At 40.4% G+C, this 24,194-nt stretch overlaps 2 protein-coding genes and 1 long non-coding RNA gene across 5 annotated transcripts in view; 2 read left to right on the forward strand and 1 right to left on the reverse strand.

Annotated features, from left to right (window-relative positions):
• BAG1 (BAG cochaperone 1) lies at nt 1-15,444 on the forward strand. 3 transcript variants are annotated; one of them, XR_014541275.1, is made up of 8 exons: nt 1-127; nt 1,511-1,639; nt 2,795-2,877; nt 4,258-4,371; nt 4,665-4,772; nt 8,601-8,643; nt 11,791-11,853; nt 12,908-15,444. XR_014541275.1 is itself a non-coding variant. In XM_083584018.1 (7 exons), the coding sequence occupies exons 1-7, from the start codon at nt 67-69 to the stop codon at nt 12,995-12,997; spliced, it is 648 nt and encodes a 215-aa protein (XP_083440144.1). In that variant the 5' UTR covers nt 2-66; the 3' UTR covers nt 12,998-15,444. The 3 variants fall into 3 exon arrangements, 2 of the variants coding, with proteins under 2 accessions (XP_083440144.1, XP_083440145.1); XM_083584018.1 differs by lacking the exon at nt 8,601-8,643 and having other exon boundaries at nt 2-127; XM_083584019.1 differs by lacking the exons at nt 1-127; nt 8,601-8,643 and adding an exon at nt 690-931.
• Nucleotides 13,183-22,894, reverse strand: LOC310748319. The gene is made up of 2 exons (XR_014541289.1): nt 20,793-22,894; nt 13,183-16,729 (listed from the first exon to the last, which is right to left on the reverse strand). It is a non-coding gene; the product is annotated as an uncharacterized lncRNA (long non-coding RNA).
• Nucleotides 18,173-24,194, forward strand: part of ZNF830 (zinc finger protein 830) — a 16,616-nt gene continuing 10,594 nt past the window's right edge. The window contains exons 1-5 of the mRNA XM_083584024.1: nt 18,173-18,708; nt 20,070-20,160; nt 20,645-20,762; nt 22,901-22,934; nt 23,402-23,640. Of these exons, the coding sequence (XP_083440150.1) occupies nt 18,314-18,708; nt 20,070-20,160; nt 20,645-20,762; nt 22,901-22,934; nt 23,402-23,640 (877 nt within the window). The 5' untranslated portion in view covers nt 18,173-18,313. The remainder of the gene's footprint in view (nt 18,709-20,069; nt 20,161-20,644; nt 20,763-22,900; nt 22,935-23,401; nt 23,641-24,194) is intronic.

The raw sequence follows: 24,194 nt of genomic DNA on the forward strand, positions 1-24,194 counted from the left end.
CCGGCCGGCAGTTTCCGGCGCCGGAGGGCGGCACTCGGCGTGGGCTCCGCGAGGGCGAAGCGGGGCATGGCGGTGCCCGGCGGCGGCGGCGGCGGGGGCTCGGCCCTGACGGTGACCGTCACCTACGGTGAGAGCGCGGCCGGGCGGGGCGGGGGGCGAGGCCGGGGCTTCGGGCCTAGCGGAGCCTCTCTCCGCCGCGGCGGGCGGGCGGGCGGGCGGAGGGAGCCCGGAGGCGGGCGGGGAACGGGCGGCCTTGCGCCCCCGGCAGCCGCTCCCTCCCCCGTGGATGTCGCCCCGCTGAGGGAAGGAGATGAGGGGGGGGAAGGGGGTGGCACGCGCAGACTGGCCCCCCCAGACGCATCGCGCCCACATCCATCCATCCCCCCGTGCAGTTGTGCATTCATGCATCCATCCATCCGTGCATTCACACGTACATCCATCCCTGCATTTGTACATCTACGTGTGCTTTCCTCCATACATACATGCATACATAGCTTGACCCCATTCCTGAAACCCAGGAGGTTCCAAGGCTAGAGTGCCTCAGAGCATGTGTGAACGTGCCCAGTATTAGGAACCTATGAGAAGAAGAACTGGCTCTTGCCAATTTCTGTGATGTCACAATATCCTTGGCAGCCAGAGGTGTCATAGTTCCTCTGCTGTGATGTCAGAGGGTGCCTGGACAGCTGGGCAACGGATGACTCGGAGAGACTGTAAAGAGACTGAATTTTACCTCCGCAATGAGCTCAGCAGGGTGACCCTAAGCAAGCTGTTCTTGCCCTCTTCCCAAAATCTGTTTTACGGGGGTGGGGAGAGGATATTGAACTGAAGTTAGAGGAATTTTTGGAAATTATATACAAATGGCTCAAGACATTTAAAGTCATTCTCTTGTATTATCAGCCACTATATATACATGTTTTTTACTAGGATTAAGGTCAGTAAGAGAACCTCTGCAGCACAATCTGATAAATGTGGATAATGCAAGCTGGCTGTTCAGTGAATTCAGGGATGGGAGGGACCTGCATGGCTTTACTGGGGTCAGTAATAAAGACTGGCCAGTGGATAACAGTCTTGTAGCAGGGGGAAGATGGCAATTTGAGGATGCAGGCAGAGACGCCGATGTGGGTTGAGAGGCCTTTGGGTTCACACCAGCCTTCTTTGTTGTTCTGGCTGCGGCTGATGGGGTTGTAGTTCAAAGGCACCAGGATGGCAAAGGCTGAGCCCCTGGGAGTGTACGCTAGGGGCCATATTCAACTAAGTCATCATACTCAGAATAGACCCACTGAAATCAATGGACTTAAAGTTAGCCACACCTGTTTATTTCAGTGGGCCTACTCTGAGTATGATTATGGTTGAACCTTTCATGTGTGAAGCTTTACCCCATTGCTTTATCTCCATGTTAGGTAAACTTTATTTGTTAAATACTTGCTTGTAAGGCTGTAGTTTGCAGCACATATGGGCTGAGCTAAACCCAGTTTGTAATCTGAATATATTTTCATTGTGGTATTTTCAGGTAGTGAAAAACACAGTCTTCAGGTTGCTTCTCAAGAAGAAGACAGTCAGCCAACAGTGCGTGATATGGCTCTCTTAATTGAACAAGTTACTGGAGTTCCAATTTCTTTTCAGAAACTGATATATAAAGGTAAGTAACGTTTTTATATTTGCAGCACAATCCTATGCATGGCAACTCAGAATTAGGCTCCACTGAGTTCAGTGGGGCAAAATATCAGTTAGAACTGGTCTTAAATAACTATATACAATTGGGTGAGGATTTATTTTTGAGGAACAGCTATGCTAATTTCATCTCTTTTTAAAAATTGATTCATCCAGAGAACAGATCATGAATCAGTTAAAACTACAAAGTGAGTTTTATTTATCAAATGCTGAAGTACGTGCATGCATTGTGAGAGAGAACAATTAATCACCAATATTCATTCTTCTGCTTTTTTTTACTAATATATTTGCCCAGGCACTGTGTATTTGAGTCAAGCTTACACAACTTTTGGCTCATCAACCTGAACACAGGCTACTAGGCATGTATGATATTTGGCACACCTCCGCTTTTTTACAGTTTCATGTATTACACAGGAGATATGAGAGGCTTGCTGAGCCCATGATAAAGAGCTATAATGGATGGTGGGCTCTGTTCACATTAATGGGTTACAGTGTGCTGGGTCAGTTTTAATGTTTCAGATTTATTATAGTGCATGTAGTTTGAAAAGGAACATGAATGGTATTACTGCTACACTAATTTCTGGGATTCTCATAACCATTTTAAGGTATTAGGAACCCATGAGAGAAGAATAACTGGCTCTTGCCAATTGTTGAATTTTATTTTATTTTATTAAACTGAGTATCAAAGTAACGCTAAAAACCTTTTCAGATGATTTCATTTGTCTTCTGTTTCTGTTTTGTTTTGAAAAAAGTTTTGTTTTGTGCTTTCCTTTTAAAGAGAACTAAGCTCGATATTTTATCAAATAAATAGAGCCTCTAAAAATTATGTTTAATGAGTACAGCCTGTTCTAGTATAAGCAGCTGATTCTCTGTGATGTCACAATATACTTTGGCAGTCAGAGGTGTCATAGGCTTCCAAGTGATACCTTGTATCAATATCAACAACGAGCATTTTTGGAGCCTTTTATGTTAATCAGGTGACGCTTTCAGCTTTATGCTGGTATAGGTGTATAAAAGGTATACAAGTTGTTCCATATTTGTAAATGAACGTAAAACTGACTCTTCATTTTGTTTGCTGAAGTTTCCCAAATAAATTTGTAGGTTTCTTTGTTTTTCCTCCTAGGAAAATCCCTGAAAGAAATGGAACAGCCTTTGGCAACATTTGGAGTTAAAAACGGTTGTAAAGTCATGCTGATTGGAAAAAGGGTAACTTTCATTTTATGAAGGCTGTGTCTCTCTTTCCCCTCTCCCTCCCTCTCTCCCTCTCTCTCTCCCTCCCTCCACACACAGAAACACACGTGGATGAACATGTATCGTTGAGCTTCCTAATATGAGAAGTCATATTTTTCCCCCCAATAAGACATTTGCTCACTTGCTATTTCTTCTCAAGCGCAGAGCACTTTCTCCTTGCTCTCCAGTAAGGAAAACTGACTATGCTTTTGTTTCCCCGTTTTTTCACTTTTGGAGGGGGTAGTTTTATCCGATCCCTGGCTTGGATCCACTATTTGCACTGCTGCACAGCCTCTTGCACTAGCATGAGCAGACGATGTCTCTCCATGCAGCACTGCAATGTGTTACAGGCTGCAGCACATAAACCCTAGTGGATCACAAAAAGATTTTGAAAAGGAGCTTGCACAAGCAGATGAACTTCTCTAGATTTAGTGTCAGCTATTCTGCAATACTCCTCCACTAACTTAGAAGCAGCTCTTCCACTCAAGCCCCTGATTTTAGTGGGACTTATGTGCCTAACTTGCTGTGGATTCGTTTCTAATGTCTTTTCTGCCTTCTGTCCTCTCTGTTCTTCCCATGTTGCTCTTTTTTTGTTCTGTTTATCTTAAAATGTATTATTTTGCCTTTTAAAAAATCATTCACAAGGCAGTACGCAAAACATCTTCAAATAATGGAGCCTTAATTAACCAATAACCTTGTTTTACTGTACTTGTTCCTACACAATAAACTCTCTGTTCTCTACTGAAATATTTATGTGCATTGCATATCTGTGATAACTTCTCAAACAGAACTGGAAGGAACCCAAATCATCTAGATTGGGGTGGGGAACCTGTGCCCCCGCTCCCCTTGATGTTGTTAGAGTACAACTCATCATATTTGAACATTGGCCAGGCTGGCTGGAGTTGATTGAGTCCAGCAACATCTGGGGGACCATATATTTTTTACCCCTGATCTAAATAAACTTGCTTTTTGAAAAGGAACCCCTCCTTTTCCTAACGACGCAATTTAAAATACATGCATCTTCCAAAATCTTAACTGTAGCTGTATGTTACTGCTTTGGATACTGTTTTCTTTTGCCGAAGAACATAAAATAATAACTTCTAGGTACATATTAGTATTTGCCAACAGCAGTAACCATCTTTACTTGGTTGCACATCCATTGAAATAGTGAGTCTATTGATTTTTTTAAAAAAACCAACACCAAGCAAATTGATAACTGTTAGAAGTAGAGAGAAGCCAGGGTGCTGAATGGAGTAATAGCAAGCTTCTAAATCTTTGTTATTGTATGCTAGAATAAATGTATCATAAATGTTAGGATTGATGTAAACCTGTGCCATCTTGTTCTAAATTACCCAGAATAGTCCAGAAGAAGAGACTGAATTAAAGAAATTGAAAGATTTGGAGAAATCTGTGGAACAAATAGCAAAAAAAATAGAAGATGTTAATAAAGAGCTTGGAGGTATTCAAAAAGTAAGTTGATTTCTTATTTCAATAGTTTACCTAGCTTTATAATTTTTAATTGTTGATACTATATTTCCTAATTTAAATGAATTTACCTCAAAAGATCGGTCACCTATCTTGATATTTATGCCTCTTCTAGAAAAATGCTCTAGCTATTTATTGACTCCTCTTTTAATCCTTCAAAATAATAAATGTGTATAATAGTATTTTGACAAACAACATGATAAATTATATTATCTAGATAAGATGTCTTCAGGTATGCTATGAGTAAATTTTTATGAGAAATTACAATTTCCATACAGGGATTTCTAGCAAAGAATCTTCAAACTGAAGCTCTTAACCAGTTGGACAAGCGGATCAAGGGAACTGCTGAACAGTTTATGAAGATTCTGGAACAAATTGATGCCATTGTGAGTAAACAATTATAGCAATAAGTTGTTGATCTCTGAAAGAACGTTTAGTTGTACTTTTAAGTAATATTAGCTTCGGAATAGTAGGCTTTCCTAGTCACTTAGTAGGCACCACATTAATGGCTTTTTAGGGCTTTTTTATGAACCCGTTGTTTCCCCACTATTAAATAGGTATCTCTGTTACACTGCCCATTTTCTGTAACACACAAACAATAGTTCCATATACACATTCTTCATAAGGCATCCTATTATCATTTATCAAATTATTCACTGTATTCAGTTTACTAAGGCTCCCACTCCAGAAAAGCGAATTAGCCGTCTCCCCACTCATGCAGGGGTTTGTGCATAAGTGAAATGAACGTCAAGTGGGGAGCACCTTCTAAAAAGCCTCTAAATGCCTGTTTTCTCCTACTCTCCAGCTCTCCACACAACTCTCTCTCTCTCTTCAACTAGTTGAAGTTCTGGGGCCTGCTGGAGGATGCGTGGGACAGCAGTGGCTGCTGCACTGCCCCATGTGTCAGCTGTTAGGTGGGGAGGCTGAGCAGCCTAAACAAAGCCCCACTGCACCTCAGGTCTCTTTGGGGCTTCCTCTGCCCTCACTGACGTCCTCTTCAGGCTCTAGAGAGGGCCTCCTTACGAGCCACGAGGACTCTCTAGCTCTCTCCCACCATTTCCTTGTATGATTCGATTTATTTATTTTCTGGCGCTGCACATATGCACAGTTGTGCGCAAGTAGAACACGCGTAAGTGGGGGTAAGCCTGTATACATACAGTTGCCCTCATGCACCAGAGGCATTTTGAATAGCAGTTTCCCTTTCCACTAACTGGGAAGATGGTACCAGAACTCTGGAAAGGAGGCAGGAATAAGCACCTTTCAAAGCTGTGTAGATGAGCTGCTAGTGTTCTAAAGAAAAATAGCTTTCTTGCACATTTGGAACTTCTCATGTACTCCTCCAGACTAGCGCCCAAAACTTACAAATTCAAATGCAATTTGTCCTCATAGAAGCAGAACATTTTCTTCTACATATGTTTAACGTTTTGCTCACAAATGGCAGAAAAGACAAAGAAAAGTGAATCCTGTTTTTATTTATTTTTATTTTTTAAAAAAACTTTTTAAAAGTTGGAAGGACCATTTCATGCACAGTGATTTCCCCACACCAATATTGCTTCTCTGTAGGAAAAAGTGTTTGCATTGTGTTTATCGTAACATCACAATTGGCAGAATGTGTCTGTTTCACCAAAGGTATACATGATAGAAGTCTGCAGTGCATCACAGCTTCTTACCATGTACACATGCAGCAAAATAGGTACATAACATGTTCCTCATGAGTGTATCTGCTCTTTCTTGCACAGAAATAATAACTGAGTCTTAAGCTGTTATATTATAATGTGAGAGGTTTTCTTCTGCTAAGCTTGTGGGATTCTGGGTCCATTTGAAGTACAGTCTATTATTACACTGGCTTGGGCTTCAATAGCTTTAAGAGAACTAGGTTTTTGTCAATGTATTGTAGGTTAGGAAGACTAAAACATAGCGAGGTTCAATATCCATCTGTAACTACAAAATCAGATTCAGGTTTTCATTTATTACAGTATGCATGCTGAATATTAGCTCTTTTTGTCCACAAAGAAATTGGGAGATACTTTCCTATAACTAGTTATTTTTTACAAAACATTTGTAAAATGTTCCTAGACAGCTTACAAGTAGATCAAACGTTTAAATGCCAAAACTTCCATTCCTTTTATCATTTCTTAGAATACATATTTTAGAACCTTATTTATAGGTTGCAAATCATTCATTCCTTTAGGTATTCAGCTAATTTTTATTCAGAGTAGACCCATTGCTTTGACCAAACTGCGGGAGGCAGTGGAGGACAGAGGTGCCTGGCGTGCTCTGGTCCATGGGGTCACGAAGAGTTGGACACAACTAAACGACTAAACAACAACACAAGACCCATTGCAATTAATGGATCTTAGTCTTATTCATTAATTTCAGTGGGTCTTCTCTGAATAAAACTTATCTGAATACCACACTGAAAGTCCTGATTAATTACATTCTAGCTTCAATAGAGCTAGGAGAATGAGATCAAACACTTTTGTGTTAATAGCCAGTCATTGTGTTCCTCATTTATACTTGAAGAACTTGTTTAAACGTGCATTAGTAACTTTAGAAAAATGAATTGATGTGCTTATGCAACTTCCTTAGCTAGACTTTGCAGATACAAGGGGGTGTCTGTAAGACTGCTTAAATAAAGATGCACATTTAAATAATTAGATAACTGGTTTTTGTGAGCTTTTCAAAATATTTTGGAGATGAAAATACTAGTTTTGTAACCTTTAAAAACCTATTTTCGCTTTCAAATAGTGGACTGATTTATGTTCTGACCATTGAATAACTAAACCTAGAGATGTTATAAATTTATTACTTAGTTAACTAAATATCCATTCTTCTTTTTTCTTCCAAAAGAGCCCAGCGCAGCAAACATCAAAATATTAAAAAAGAATAAAAACATATTTGAGATATTGTAAAGTTAATTAGGAACCAGCTAAAAAACATTTCAAAGCACTTACAGCATCTAAAATCTTTAAGAGAGGGTTATGTGGGTTTTCCATAAAATTTTGAACTGGAAAATCTATGAAAAAGTTACACTGCTCAACTGAAAGGGATGTGACTTAGTATTTTTATTTGACTTACATTGGTTAAAAAAAGGCCTTTAAAAAGTAAATCTGATTTTACATGCTGTGTAAAATCTGAAAAGTTTTTCCAGTAGCCTAAAGTAGTTGAAGTATTTGCTTAATCTGTACTTGGTGCAATTCAAAAAGATCAAATTCTTTACTTGGAAATGATTTTTATTGGAATGTTTTAAGAAGGCATAGACCTTGGGAGTTGCATAATGTAGTGTTTACCATAATAATTAATAATGCAGAGTTGTATGGAAGGGCACAAACTGGAAGATGAAATTGAAGTCCAAACAGATGAACCCATCCCAACATTTTTATATTTCATTATCACTAATGCAGCAGTCCTCTTCGTCACTACAATAGTTCTGTGATGTAGGCTAGTTATTCCCACTGTAAGATGGCGAACTGAGATCGACTTGCCTACAAACCATCCAGGGAGCCAGGCCTGAGTGAAAAAGGAATGAACTCTGGTCCAAGTCCAAAATATCTGTTGGACCACACTGGCCAATATGGATCGTAAGAAGGTTCTACAACAACTATGTGAGATACAGCTTGATACAGATTAGGGAGAAATTGCCTTCCCACCCCTAAAAAAGCAGTGATCATAAAATGATAATTATAAAAGCAACAAAATCCAGAAAATAAAAAGCAACAGGGACAGCACACTGAGAATAGATAACACATTCAAGAATGCCTTACTGAAAATTCATTAGAATAATATTGTTGTTAATTGAAGCCTGAAGATAAAGTGATGCGACCTGATTTCTCAAGGCAGAGACTAGTTTCATAGCTTGGCCACAACCACCAAGATGCACCTCTGATGGTAATGAGATGCAGAACCTCCTCTGGCGACTGAAGCGTGCGGACAGGTTCATATGGGTAGAGGGAGGTTCTTTAGATATCAAAGTCCCAAACTAGCTCTGAATTGAAATAGCCCATCTGAAAACATTCCAAATGAATAACGAACCAGGCTCCCTCTGCAAGATGTTGCTATCACCAAGCCCTTAAATTGCAGTTGGTGACAGGGTCTTGCACAAGCACCCCAAGCATTAAATTATCTTTACTGATGAACTTTATTTTAATTGAATATTCAAATGTTATTGTAACTCAAGGTGTATTGCTAACTTCACCTCTTAAAACCTTGAATAGTTGGACAACGTATTCCTGGAGAGGAGACGTAAGCTGACTTAAGGTAAAAAGGAAAGATGGTGAGATCTGAATTGAATGTTACTGTAATGTTTTTCTCACGCCACCAACTCGGAGTTGGTGACGTTAAGATCTGTTTGGTGCTGTGATCCTGTGTTTGCCAGTTGCCTAGTGAATATGAGCTTTCAAAACACAGTCTTGGGGATCTTGTTGAGTGTTCACAACCAGGGCTATTTCTGAGTGGATTCCTTAAGTAACTGATGTGAAGCCTGTAGTTATGACAAAATTACAAACGTCATGTTCCAATCATATATATTATCTATATAGAAGAGGCATAAGGTGCCCTTCAAATATTCTTGGACCAGCTCTCATCAGCTCCTGTAAGCATAGCCAATGGTCAGGGAGTTTCTTTATTAACTGAATTTATATCCCAACCTTCCTTCCAGAGGAGCCCAGAATTGTAGTCTGACAACATTCAGTGGGCCACAGGTTCCCCATCCGTGGTTCAATACTGACATGACAATTTGTTTCTCCCTATCATTTTTAACAAGTTTCCCTTGGTTCCCTGTAATGCACTTTTGAATTATCTCTGTCAATTAAGTGAGCTTCTTTTATTACTTTGGAAATTCTTAATTGCGTTTTCCTCTTGCTCGGCACAGTGTTCCCTGCAAAATGCAGGCCTTCTTCTTACAGAAGGTAAATTGTGTTTTAGAACTCTCCACTGAGGGAAACGTTTAACCTAACTAACACAGTCCCTATTTTCGGAATAGAATAACCTTGCCATAACACCATTTCGGATCCAGAATGGTTCAGAGGATACTTCTTCGACAGTCTGATGTATGCTTTGGTGGCTAAGAGTATGACTGAGTCTGACTGAGTCTGACTGAGTCTAGCCTCAGTCACAAAGTCACAAAGTCACCAGGTGGCCTTGGGCATGGAAGTGTCTCAGCTGTGGCCTCCATCAGCAGTATGGGATGATAGTACTCTAGGACGTTGTATTGAGCACTTGAGAATCCTTGATATTTATCTATTTTATTTAAGGGCTGTATACCTGCCTTTCAACAGGCTCCCAGGGTCTCTTACAAAAAGTTAGAATTACAGTGGCTGATATTCAATGTTCATTATAATCAGAGTAGACTCATTGAAATTAGTGGACTTTCCATTTCAGTGTGCCTGTTCTTAGTATGTTTAAACATTAAATATCACCCAAAAAATTTAAAACAACCACTTTGAAATAACCACAGTATGAAAGAGCATTGTTATTTAAGTAATCTTTGTGCGCAAATACATTTGTGCAGTCAGTAGATTTTTCACCATATCAGTCTAATTTGGCAGACTGAGGTGTCCTCTGAACCATTTTGTTCCACTGGGATAATACATCAATCCTTCTCCAAGTTCATAATTTTATGTCTCTTGCTTATCAATAGTATCTACCGTATATATACTGTGCACTAATAATTCTGTGCCAAGAAATCTGGGACCTGTATATATTTTAATATTTTTTTAATACCTTGTTTTTCATAATTCTGCTTTTTCCAGTTATGTGGTAGCTTAAGAACTATGCTTGCCCGTGATGCCTTGTGCTGACAGCTAAAAATCCATCCCAGTCCACCCTCTGATTTAGGTTTCAAAGTGTGGGGGTCACTTTCTCCATTCTTCACAATATTGGAGGCTAGCAGTATTTAGCGGGGAAGGACAGCTGAGAATTTAATACCGGGTGAAAATTTTCAAGTTGGTCAGGCATAATTGTAAAAGATACATGCATACATACATACATTTTATATATATATATATATATATATATATATATATATATATATATATATATACACACACACACACACACACACACACACACACACACACACCGGATATATATATATATATATATATATATAGGCGATCGTTGTTGAAAACCTGTGTAGCATAGATTTTAAATCCCAAATGAAAGGTCAATATTTCATCCATGTTTGTTCATTCTGAAAAGTTGTTAGTTAAAAAGGAACTCTCTGTGGAAATCACTGTGATGTGTCTGCACCATGATTTCTATAATTAGGTAACATTTCTGGGCCCATAATTGGGCCTAAGCAAAACTAAGGTGACACGAGTGTCAGCTTATATTCAAAAGAACCCTGTGTTTAGAGTTACATGGTTATGGAAGCGGCATTCAAAATTAGCTTGTAAATGACGAGGACATTTTTTGCATTTGAAATATATTGATTCAGGAGAGAAAGAATTAACACAAGACTATCCAGGGTGCAATGAACACAATTTGGGTGTGTAATAAATGGGTTGCATAGTTTTTAGGGTTGGATAGTTTTAGAATAAATTCAGAAGGCACACTCTTCTGTCAAGTTTAACCAAGAGCCTCACACATGGACCTGAATTCCACTTTCATAGCACTTTGTGTTGCTTGATGAGGGACTTGTGTGAAGAGGAACTTGGCATTCTGGTTTTTTATTTGTCTGTTCTTTTGAAAGCTAGGTGGCGGCAGCTTCCGGTGGAAATGTTAAGAGCTCTAGTATCTATTGTAACTGAGTCTTTCATTTTGGTAAGCCTGCTTTGCAGATGCTATAACTGTTCAAATGGTTTAGGATTGCACATAACTTGTGAGAAGACACACAAAGTCATATCTCTCTGCTCTGCAGTAATTTATGGCAGAAGTGGGGAACGGGATCCAGCTGGCAGACCAGATAATCATCCCCCCAACAGGCCAACTTTGACAGGTGGACAGTGCTACCCACTTGTCAGTTTCCTGACACCACAGTGGAATCATGTGTCCATTTTTTGACCACTGCAAAGCATTTTGCCAGTGCCACAATCAGCTGGTTATCAAAACTTGTGAAGGCAGATGTATGGCACAGTGCATGACCTGATTTCGGGTTCTTGCGAAGCCCCTTGCACATCACTTTGTAAGTATGGTCAGTGCTGCTGCTTCACTTACATGGAAAGGCCTGGTGGGTTCTCCATGGCTGGTGTATAGAGTGTGCTAGGCATGCAGCAGTATAAACTAGCAGTGCCATTGGACTGGGTGTTTAATGAATTTAGATTATATAGGTGATTGGTTCTGTTTAGGCTGTCATCAAAATTGTGCATATACCTACTGAGGTACCAATTGCAAGAACTATATTTGGACATACAACTTTATATATTGCTTTTATAATTAGACACCATCCATTTTGTTTTGCCACAGACTCTCCCAGAAAACTTCAGTGACTGTAAACAGAAAAAGAAAGGGCTAGTGAAAAAGGTTCAGGTAAGTCCTGTACCAAGTGTAACTGTGTTCATCTGATTAGGAAGTGGAACTGCCAAGTCTCTTGAAAAATCATGTGACCTCTGTTAAAATCTCAAAAACAAAACTCCAAACTTTCAATCATTTGATACGCATATAGTCAATCTCATTAAGAAACAGAGAAATAATTTAAAAAAGCAAATAAGTATGTACATGTTTTTATCAAGAAGTGAAGAAAAATCAAGCATCGTCCTAGCTATGTGTTTATTACCATTTGTATTGGTTACATTTCCCATGCAGGACCTTGGAATTGCATTTTAAATTTCAGAAAATATAAACAAAATAGTAGTCCAGAACAGCATGCAGTTTGACAAAAGCACCTAGAAGTCACATTGCTCACCAGTCCCAGGCTTTCTCACACTCCTCGGAGGAGCATTCGGTAGTTGAACACCTGATAATCTCTTTTTTTTCCTTTGCAGACTTTCTTGCAGATAGCAAACATTTATATTTGAATAGCTGAATGGTAACAATTTCATGGATTCCCAGTGTTAATCTACTGGTTCCTAAGTAGTTAAACTATTGCTTGCAAACTGGGAGTGAGCCTTGGGAATGCATATGTTCCATTTCTGGTGTGTCTTAACCCCTCCTGTTCCTGTTCCTTTAACTGTGGTTTTGCATTACATTTGCACCATTGCCTAATTTTGGTAAACCCTGATCATGCTCCCTCTCAGCTGTGATTTACAAGCCCACTATCAGTTTGAACTCTTGGTCAAGATGGAAACCATGATTTTCAGATGTAAAACTATGGTTAAGAAGAACAGGAAGGGTGGGTTCAATTCAAATTAAAGAGAGTAAAGAAAGCTAGAGGGAGGGAGACCCTTTCCTGAGGCTGGCTTCCAAATTGCAAACTGGTTATTGCTACACCAGATCTTAGGTATGTTTTATAAAAAGAGTTACTTGTGCCTATGATTCATAAGCTAAGTTGTTCTTGCTGTCTTTCCTATATAAAAAAAATACTATGCTTGGTTTTTAGATACCCTATTGCATTAAGCCTCATTGTCCTTAATTTTGCTTTTAGGGTTTCCTTGCACAGTGTGATACAGTGGAAGGCAGTATTGGTCAAGAAATTGATAAACTGCAGTTGAAGAACATGGCCCTGGCAGAATGAGGCATTATTTTAAGTAACTAGGAGAAATAATTGCTCTGTGAGCAAGAAGAAGAGTTTGCTCTTGATTTTGGAGCACCTGTTTAGTATTCAAAATTTTATTTTAAGCAGAGTCCAGTAATCCTGTTGCATGTTGACCATTGCTTACTGGTTGTCACGTGTTCTGCTTAGATGTAAAGCTCTTCTTTCCAAAAAATAATACAACACATTCTGCTGTTTTTCTTGACTATATTTCAAAACATGCCTTTGTGTAATCATATCTGTTTCAACTAAACTACATGTTGCTTTCCTTCATTAATCATTCAGAGCAACTACTGTAACTATGATGCTGTTAAGTAAAATCGTATGTGTTCTCAGATGTAGGAAAGATTTAACCACCTGAGGTTTTATCTGTCTTACTTTCAGGATGCCTAAATTTGAATGTACTGTAAGATGTATTGTGCTTTTAACTAGTGGCTGAACATCGATAAGGTCCTTGATGGTCATTTTTACATATTTGTGATATATTGTGTATATGTTCTGTGTTCTCTTTGGGTAGTGTAGGACATTCTGGAGCAGGAAATTCCCATCAGACTTCCTGTCTCCTATGGTGGGGGAGGGGGGCAGAGTTAGTCACATGAATGATGAATGTGGCACAACAGCCTCACAAGAGTTTGGCCTACGCCAGCTACTTGGTTAGCCGCGTGCTTCTCAGTTGTGGAGGCTGCTGAGCAAAACATTGATTCCCCTGTGCAGCAACTCCCACCCCACCTATCCCAGAGTCTCTCCTCCATACAGCTAGCAAAGGCATAGAAATACACCAAAGCCAAATCCTGAGGAGAATTATGGGTCCTGTAGTGCCTAGGTGCTTCACTTGCCTAGGCTGGTGAGGATAATGTGTACAGTGGTGTCAGTTTTACGCATAGCTACCCTTAGGAAGTCTCAGCAACATGCAGGCAAGCAGCTTGGCATGTGTGCCTGGTCAGTTCGGGGAGGAAGCAACCTAAGCAGCAGCTGCTCAGGATGACCCCCTCCGCTCTCTGATGGTATCCATTGGAAAGGTTATGGTGTGGGGGGTCCATTCTAATGCCCTCCAGCTGGTCCACACCTTGACCACAAAGTGCACAACCCTGCAAAAATTCAGTTAGAGGGAAGAGGGTGTGATTGCTGGTGATTGCTTTCCTGCTGCATTAAGATGACAGACGGTTCTTTTCTTAACATTGCATGCTGCTGAATCAGGCTAAGCTAAGCAGCAGCAGTGGGCTGAGAACATTGCTGTAAGCAAAAAGTGGCAGGTTGTCTCACCTGCTTCTCACCCACCCCTCTGTAAGGAGATGAGGAAGCCCTTTCCATAGTGTAACCTGGTGTTAGAACCTATTACAAGCAAGGAGGAGGGAGAGCTCTCTGGGAGGAAGCCCAGAGAACCAGAGTCTACGTCTACCTCTTTATTTGCCCCAGAGAATTTCCAAGCCCTGCTGCTGAAAGCAGTTATGAAGCCTAGAGGCGGCAAGTAGATGTTTGCAAGTGAGGGGAAGCCTGTGAAGGAATTTGTAATCCTAGCTGGAACTCTGTGAATCTCAAATGAAAGGGAGAGGAGTGGGATTCCCCTACCCCTTTTAGCAAATCAACTCAGGAATGATCATGTTATACTACCTACCCAAGAGCTGTCCGGAGACCTTTCCTTCCAAGAAAGGAAAGGGGTTGCAAGGGACCGAACAAATGAATTTGCCCTCTGCAAATTCCATGAGGCTTCTGCCATCTGTAATGTCCTCAGCAGCTTACTCTTCTTTTCACCAACGCCTTAAATGTGGACGTACAAGTTCTTTCAGTTCTCCACCAGAGCAATGGACTGAGTTGTCTTACTCAGATGCAAGTTTCAGCTCAGAAAGTTGGTCAGTAGTCCAGGCTTCAACTAAATTCAAAGTAGCCACACACACCCCCTTGCTGCCACTTGAGGAAAATCTTAAAGATATAAAAACAAAAGATTAAAGGTTATGCCTTCTACAGTACTTCAGTCTTACAACACCTTCCTCAAATTAAAGTGGCCAAAGAGGGGGTGGCATTAGCAGCAGCAGTGTTCTCCAGTCACGAAGTGTTGGTCAGACTCCTGGGGTCGGGGGCAATAGCAAATGGCAGGCTGTCACCAAAGGGAAAAGGATGTTGACAAAATTCTATCTGGTATAAGACTAGCATATTCCAGAGACTATCGGGTAAGGAAATGGTAAACAACAGATATGTGCTTGATTTCCCCTCCCTTCCCCCTGGTTTGCTGGAGCTTCTCAGGACAGAGCTACCAGGAAAATATACCTGCTGCTAGCTGTTATCTCATTTCATGAACATCAGGGTGATAGAACCAGTACCATCCAAAGAGAACTTCTTTGGCATTTTATATATTTTACAATGCAAAAAAATATGGAAACTGGAGAGCCATTCTGGATCTCAAAACTCTTGAATAAACATCTAAACTGTAAGTGGAAACTTTTGAGATCTGTAACACACACACTAAAAGCAAACAACTTTCTGGTCTCCAGAAAGGCCAACTCCACATGCCTGTTCTCCCATGTTCCTATGGCTTCAAAACGCATTTTTGAAACAAAGCTGTGCTTCAGCCTTGCCTCCACCCAGAGACTGTTCACCAAGATCATGGTGTCAGTTGCAAGCAAATCTCTGACTCCACTACCTGGAAGATACTATCAGATCTTGAGAGTGGGGACTGTGGGACAGGTGAGCAGTGTCTCCAAAGCCATGGTTTCCTTATAAAGAAGATAAAAATTGCTTCCTACAGTGAAGTGCCTGTCATACCTGAGAAGTCATCTTCAGCACTATTCAGTATAAATTGTTTTGTTTCAAGAATGGTAGAAAAGGAGGGAGACACGACTGATCCATGAGACTAGGTTAACTCCTTTCCTAGTGTTCTGTCATTATTGTTTTTTTTAAAAATTCCAGCAAGCTTTTAATTTCCCTACTTGGGGCTTTTGTTTGCTTTAGGCTTGCGTCTCTGCTGTTTGTTAGTCATAATGTTTTACTGTGCATTCAAGAGAACAGTTCTGGTTTATTTCAGTCGGTGCCAATACGCTAAATGCTTTTATACCTTTAGCTGCTTTGGGAATCTCCAATCGGGGAGGAAAAGCAGGTTACAAATATGATTAAAATGTGAGCCTCAGAATTGTACTCTTGCTACCAGGAGTTGCTATAACACTCATGTGAACCAATGAGGTGCACCAGGAAGAAACACTACTAATGCAAGTAGGCTGACGTCCACTCTCTCTCTATTGGAGGTGGAGCACATCAGGGAATATATTTAAATGCAGGGAAACCTGCCCCCTCCAATCCTCATCACAGACTTATTTTGAAACTCCCTCTGTTTCAGTGTCCAGGGCTGCTATATGAGGAAACCAGTCAAACCAATTCCTGCAGAATTAGTAACAGTTCTGTGGAGACACAGCAGAAATTAAATGGCAGGATTCTGCAACAACATTGAAAGTAACGCTATAGGCAACAAAAAGACTCATCATACTAAATCACAAATCCGGAAAAAATAAGTTGTAAATGCTAGGATGCTGAGCTGGAGAGATTGTGGCCCAGGTCCAACTCAATGAATGGATGTGGCTGGGTCCACAGCCTGGTGGGGGAAATAATGTAGCTGTAGCAGATGCCTGTGAGCCTTTTTGTCTGAAGATTGAACTCTACATGAGCAGAACACAGGGTTCTGTGGCTCTTGTAGGGTTAATGAGGATGTATATGAAACTCCTCGACCTGTTCAAAGAACAAAAACAACTGATAAGAAATTATTGTTAAACTCAGTGGTACCTTTCAGTAAACATGCCTGGGAGAAGGCAACTAATTAGCCTGCTCTTATATAAACCAATTGATTGTAAGAAAATGTCAATGCAGTTTACAGAAATATAAAACATTAGCACGCTCAAGTTTAAAAAATACTGTATATAAAAATGTTCCAAGGTATTATTAAAACCAACAGTAGCTAAAAAGAAATATAACACATGTACCTTCTGTTTTAAGTAATCTTCTGAATGTATCCAAAGAAAAGAAAAGTTTGGAAGCCTGTGAGCCCTCAACATTTTCTTTCTTGGGAGAAAATTTCTTTTGAAAATCAGTGATGATTACACATTCTAAAACTACAGCCAGCTTCATGTTTGCTTTGGTAACACATATACTAGTGATGCTTTTTCAAAACAAATCAAAACACAACAGTTTCGGTCTATTGTATGTATTGCACTTTAACTGGCATATTTCTTTTTAAATATGTAAAGAGTGTTGTTCATCACTTGGGGGTGGGGGTGGCGATCATTGGGCCAACCTTTCCCCCGGTATCTATATATAAAACTACAATATCATACCATACTATATGCAGGAGGCAGGCTTTAGCTATTCCTTGTACCCAAACTACTCTGAAAAAAATCTGGTCTGTACTGCAATCAGATGAGATTATTATTATTATTATTATTATTATTATTATTATTAATTACTGTTAGGTTGCAACAATAAGTAGGGGGAAACCATTATAGGTCAAACATTCTCATCCAAAAAAAAGAAGTGAAAAGGCTGGAATAAAAAAGGAAAGGACATATGAAGAGGAGAGAGAGACTACATAATGAGGAAACTTTATAATACCAGGAATTATTTAAAAGGAAAAATGTTCGTAATTTACTTTGTTGTTCCAAAAATGTAGAAACAAGGGCACACCTCTTAATAAATCTGTTTTTTTAATCATTAACTCTTGCATTTTTCTCGCATGCAAGTTTAACCATTAAGTTAGTTTGTGAAGCTTTCCTTAAGCAACCAGTTATGGTGAGGGGAATATTTACTGGTATTTTTCTTAGTGGCAATGCAGTTGTTTTTGCTGCCATTAGCAGTGCAGTCATCAGCTGTAAATCATCATTAATTATTTCAGAATGAGTAGTTTCAGAGTTTCTTGAGAGATCAATAATTCCAGACCACAAACCCAAACCCAGCTTCAGGGCCTAGCCATGCATTGCCAGGGCTGCCAGGAGACATTCATTATTATTCATTTCATTTCTATACTGCTTTATTTTTTAAAAAACAAAAAACCTCAAAAGATATTTACAACCTACATTAAAACATCAAATAAAGCAATCTAGAATGAAACATTTCTGAAGAAAGACAAACAAAATTTACCATTCAAAGCAACATAACAGGAAACCAAAATATGAATTTATTTTTTTTAATTACTGTACAAAGGACACCTACAGAATGCACATTCAACGCAGCTAAGTTAACCAAAAAATGATTCAAAAAGAGACACCACTAAAGGAAGTCAAATACAAAATATGCATTTAAAACAGTATCATTAACAAGAGAATGTTACCACACGCCCAAGACTTCTCTCTAACATTATTTCCGGGCACCATCTCAAAAGGGGCGTCCGAAGGAACAAGGAAGTCCCGCCTCCAGTCACTCAACCGGCTGCTCCGCTTCTTCCGGCCTCCACGGCGGTTGCTAAGGAGCGGGCGGGGAGAGAGTGACGCAAGGTCTTCGCGACGAGCGAGGCTGGATGACGCGCTTTCCGGTGCGCCCGCTTCCTCGGCGGCGGCTATGGCGGCTTCGGGTCCGGCGGCCGGGAGGCCTCGGGGGCGGCCGGCGGCGGCGGCCTCGGTGGGGCAGGAGGAGCTGCGGCGGCTGATGCGGGCGAAGCAGCGCGAGGCGGCGGCCGGGAAGAAGAGGAGGGTCGACTCTCCCTTCGCCAGATACCCTTCCTGCGCGGGGGGCGGGGGCGGGGGGGGTCTCCTGCTCTGGGCTCCCATAGCAGCGCTGCGAGGTGGGCAGCTGGGATGGAGACGGGGACGAGGGGAGACGGGGGCGGAAGGGCTTAGGAAAGAACTCTGCAGCCGCTGCTGTTGTATTTGCTCCCCTCCTCGTTCCCAGAGTGGGACTCAAATAATACTAAGAACAGCTAGAAACATAGGAGGGAGACAACAGGCGGGAAAAAACAGTTAAACATTGAGGGAATTAAGCTAAATTTGAATACAAAATATCTACTGAAACTATGCAGATAATCACAGCAAGAAGCCGCAGCAGCAGCATGGACCAACCCTTTCATTAGCAGACAGTTCCCAAGAAGATCCCCCCCCATAAAATCTCAGAACCAGGAGAGGTTCATTATGAAGTCTTTCAGAGAGCTTCAGCCTAAGACATATTTGTTGTTCCACCAGTGATTATGATGTTACCCAGGTTGCCATAACCATTTCTATGTCTCCTTCCCTCTCCTTAACTTGTGGAAACAAGCAGGGCTCAAGACCCGCAACTATACAGTAATAGATTGACTGGCGGGGGGGGGGGGGGAGGGGGAAATATGGGTTTGGTCCTGTGCCTTGTGAGGGGGCATTGCCAACTTCTTACCCTCCATTTTCTCCATCCTCACTGCAGTTCCCAATCTTGTCTGAAAGACTGGCTGCATAGTACTTTATTTATTTCATTTCTGTCTCACCTTTTTGTCATGGAGTTACATGATTTCCCCCCCCCCCCCAATTTAATCCCCACAACAACCCTGTGGGGTAGTCTAGGCTGAGAGCAAGTGAAAGCCCAAGGTCACCCAGTGAGCTTCATTGCCAAATGCAGATTCAAACCTTGGTCTCCCAATTCCTAGTCTGACACTCTAACCACTACACTACATTGGCTTTCGTTTTTTGTATAAATGACCAAAATAAATTCATATTTCTTTGATGTGCCACCGAAACGCTTGTTCTTTGCGGAAGCAGACTAGCACAGCTACCCCTTTGGAAAATAAGCTCTTGCTGTATCTCAGTGTAACTTATATCTCAGTGTAACTCAACCAACAACTTTGTGGTGTGGTGTGTGGGAATGCAGAGTGGTAGCAAAGCAAAAAGTGGCTTAAAAAAACTAAGTGTACAGGAATCATTGTTATGAAGCCAAGTCTCTTTAATAGCTTCACACATACAAATTTACATTTTACTTCTCACTTTTAAAAGCTATAATGTGGCTTAATAATACGTATTTTAGCCAAGTTTATGTTGCATGTTCAAAGCCCACAACTGCAGTTTTGAGAGGTGGGTTTTTTTATATTCATTTCCTTGATTCCAAATTCTACATATAACAGTTTGGGGAACTTAAGCTGTTCTCTCTGCAACATGCCTGTGAAGAGTGAACTGTTGTGGCAAACACACGTGCTTGGGAAGCAACACAAAGAGGTAAGAGACAGTTCTTTTTTTAAAAAAGTAATGTGCTTACAACAATTGTTTTATGTGTTATGTTGCAAAGCTAAGACTAATAGTTCTTTTCTTAATTACCAATCTAGAAATTGAAATGCACTGACAATATTAATATGATTCTGCAGTACAATAATACATGAGATCTGATTATCTTACAAACTAGACATAATAGTGCCCCCCATTTTTCCCCATTTAAAACATTGACTTTTAAAAGGATGATTATATCAAAAATGCAAAATTGCTTCATATGCTAAATAGTCTAATCACATAAAAGTAACAATGTCTGTTGCCCCTTGTTGCAGGCTTTATTGAATCTTGCTTGCTAATATTGCTAGTGTTGTTTATTTTGTGGAATATGTGCTACTTTGTGAAAAGAACTTAAATTCTTCTTTGTTGTAATAATTTATTCCTTGGGAATAAAGTACAGGTGCTTATCTGTTGATTTTAATCCCCACCCCTGCAGAAAGTTGAGCAGTTGAAAAATCTTAAACAATCAGTACCAGGTCCTATTCCTGACACCTCATCTTCTCTAAAGAGGAAAACAACCAACACAGAATCTCCAGAACTCAAGAAAGCCAAAGGTATGGAAATGTTAGGCTGTGCTTACTGACCTGGTCATTTTTCTACAGTTCTTCCCTGTTCCCCAGCTGTCTTGAAATCATTTGTGGATTAAATATTTTCCTTGGATGGCGTGTTTTATATAAAATTATATGAAGCTGTTAGGAGCAGTCTGTTGGAGATTTGGGGCACAGTTTGAGTCAGGAGATCTGTGCACAAGCTGAACCAGGACCTGGACACACTGGTGGTCTGCGTGAGGACTAATAAACTGAGGCTGACAAGGCAGACAAGTGGTTCCTGCAGCTGAAAATTGGTGATTTTGCCTCTTCTAGATGCACTCTCTTTAAAGGGACAGGTACACAGTTAACAGGTGTTGTTGGAACCACATTTGACCATGGATGCACATGTGGTCTCTATGGAGAGGAGTGCTAGTACAATTTGGCCACTGTGACACATTCGTTGGTAACCTCACGTTCTAGCAGTCTTTGTGGTTCTTCTTCCCTTCCAGCTGGTTCATAGGCTGCTGCTAGTGCAGAATGTCATGGACCAGGTGGTGAGTGGTGCTCTTTACTGAGCACATACCATGCCCATACTAATGGGTCTGCACTAACTACCTGTCACCAAATCAATTTTAAGGAGTTGCTATTTACATATAAAGTCTGAAACAATTCCACACTAGCTTACCTGAAAGCCTGGTTAAGGACATTAAATAAAAGAACCCCAGTTAGTCTTGCCATGACTTTATGATTATCACTTTGATGATGCAAAAGTGTTCTTTTTCACTGGGAGCATTAGTGTTACAGAATGCACTCCCTGCTGAAATGCTAGAGGCCCTGTCTGCAATGCTACTTTGCTGGCTTTTGAAAATGATTCTATTACACGGGCATTTTCCCAACCCAAGTCTCCTGTTTTAAGAGACGTAATAGGATTGTTTTATTGAATATTTTAATTATGGATATTTATGTTTCTCTACTTTTTTCTAATTGCCTAGAAGCCTACTTTGACATTAAATATAAATGAATTAATAATCAATACAAGTAGTATTTGAGTACCCATAACATGAATGCCAGGCAGATTTGCTAATAATTATAAATTAGTTTTTGATGGGTACTTGCTAGGACAGAGAACAGATTGTGGTAAAATGCTGAAAGTAACCATTTATGGTTTCTAGTCAACTAGATGTGCCCTTGTATATTACACACTGTAGCTGCTGCTATAGTGCAGTGTTTAAAATGCTGGGGGTGTGTGTTTTGAATAAATGCACCCAAAGGGGGTGAATTTAATCTTGGTTAAAGGTCCTAGCCTTAGAGTGGAAGATTAAAGCTATGTTTAGGTAAACTACAGTTTTATGTGATTGGGAAGGCTACACAAAATTTCTTTTAACTGATTTTATATCTATTTTTTTGTATTTTTCCTGTTGCCACATTAATTGCTTTTGTTTCTGATGTTTTTGATTGGTTGTATATTTGTTTTATGGTTCTCTTTTGTAGGCCATCTTGAAAACCTAGATTAATAAAATTATGTTTAATTTTAAAAAACACACTTTTACATAAGGAAAATTCAGCTGCTTGCAATGCCTGTGTTTCTTGGAGTAACTGTCCTATGAATTGTTCTTTTAACATACCATCACCTGACTGTAACCACTTTAACACTGGTCAAACCTTAGCTCAATTACCTGAAAAAACCCTGTTATATTGATCTATTATTATTTATTAAATTTGTATACCACCATTCATCCACAGTTCTAAAAGAGATGACAGTGCAATGTGGATGGAAGAAGGTGCTATTTTTCAATAGTTTTAAAGTCCTGACTTGGAGGTGTCACTCTATCCATTTAAGACATATTTTAAGGCTGCATAATGTGGGTTGCTATGTCAGCAAAAAAGTAGCCTCCAAGGGATTCAATGACATCACAGTCATTGCGTCATAATCATTGGCATCATAAGTTTTTATCGTCTCCTGCACTCAGAGGTAGAGTGTGTGCTGAGAGAGAGAGACTTGCCCAGGTTGTCCCCACTGAGTGGGGATTTGAACTTGGCTTACCTTAGTCACATGACTGATCCAGAGTTCTTCATGGGTCACTGCAGCTTGGGTGTGAAGTTCATCTTTGTGTTCTTTTTCTGTTTTAAATGTGACAGAACTCTGATAAAATGTTTTGCAGATTCAAGGGACCATCCGCAAACACTCTCTTCTGGGTAAGTTGAGATGGTTGTTATTAGCTCTGTTTTTACATTTTCTTTTTTCATAGTTATGGATATGAACAGGATGTTATATTTGTTATTCATTGCCTGAAGTTCTAACTGGTGCTGAGAAATTTGCTCTCAAACAGGGTGGTTTGAATGTTCCCATATGGCAGTTGTTCAAATGCAGTGACTGACAACATTGTTATTGAAAATTATCTTATTTCGTGGGGAGTCCCAGATGGGGACACCCAATGGAGGTGACCACCATGTGGAAAGCTTTGGCATGGGGAATGTCTATTTAAGGGAGGAAAGTTTTGTTTTTGTTTTTTAAATCACCTTAGGTTAGGTGTACTTGAAATAATTGTCTTGATTCTGGCTTGTATTATGATGGAATGTTTTTAAGTTGTTGTGGAAAGCCAGCAGATGGATGGGGCATAAATAATAAAATTATTGTTATTGTTGTTATTTCATTTTTTAAGGCTGCCAGCAGATTTTTTTGGAAAAAATGAACAAACAGAAGCAGAAAAGGCCTCTTGCAAAGCTTCAAGTGGTGGCTTATTACTTGGAGACTCTGAAGAAGAGGAGGAGGAGGAAGAGGCAGAAGAGATGGCCAAAGAAATCCAGGACAACAGCAGCAAACCTCCTTTGTCGTCCACAGTGCAGCATACAGCAACACCAGCCCACCCTCTAAAAGTAGACACCACTGCTTTACCATCAGGTAACTCTGGGGCTTTCTCTGCTGACTTTACAGTAAAAAAATAGAGAGAGTTCCAAGGCCACTCCAGCTGACATGGTACAAATCAGAAGTTTTGCTTAACTTTACCTCTGAAGTTGTGTCATGTCCTCTTTTATGGCTTCCGAAGTATTGCTGTCCACATTAGGTAGGCTTATCCGTATATACTGCAGTGCGCTCCACGTGTGTCATACATGCATATTAGGTGGCTTCTCATGCCAAATGAAAACTAGCAATCATCTGCTGTTGATGGTTGTAGATGTCCAGAATTCTGTTTCCAAGTGTGGCCAGCCAGATGCTTCTGAGGAACTCCAATATGGCATGGAGTTCTGTTCATTACTAGCATCTAGTATGCAGAGCCTCTGCGGTTCTCTCATAGTACAACAGCATAGCTGACCAATTCTGATATATACAATTCAAGGACTAGTATGGGGGTAGGCAACCTAAGACCCGGGAGCCGGATGCGGCCCAATTGCCTTCTCAATCCAGCCTGCGGACGGTCCGGGAATCAGCATGTTTTTACATGAGTAGAATATGTG

Source organism: Podarcis filfolensis (genome assembly GCF_964270895.1).
Source record: "Podarcis filfolensis genome assembly, chromosome: 13".
In the NCBI taxonomy this organism is placed as follows: domain Eukaryota; kingdom Metazoa; phylum Chordata; class Lepidosauria; order Squamata; family Lacertidae; genus Podarcis; species Podarcis filfolensis.

Excerpts from the sequence above, each read along its gene's own strand:
- BAG1 (XM_083584018.1), top strand. The coding sequence starts at position 67 with ATGGCGGTGCCCGGCGGCGGCGGCGGCGGGGGCTCGGCCCTGACGGTG. Across the intron at positions 128-1,510 it reads GACGGTGACCGTCACCTACG|GTAGTGAAAAACACAGTCTT; the intron begins GTGAGAGCGCGG and ends TGGTATTTTCAG. Across the intron at positions 2,878-4,257 it reads TCATGCTGATTGGAAAAAGG|AATAGTCCAGAAGAAGAGAC; the intron begins GTAACTTTCATT and ends TAAATTACCCAG.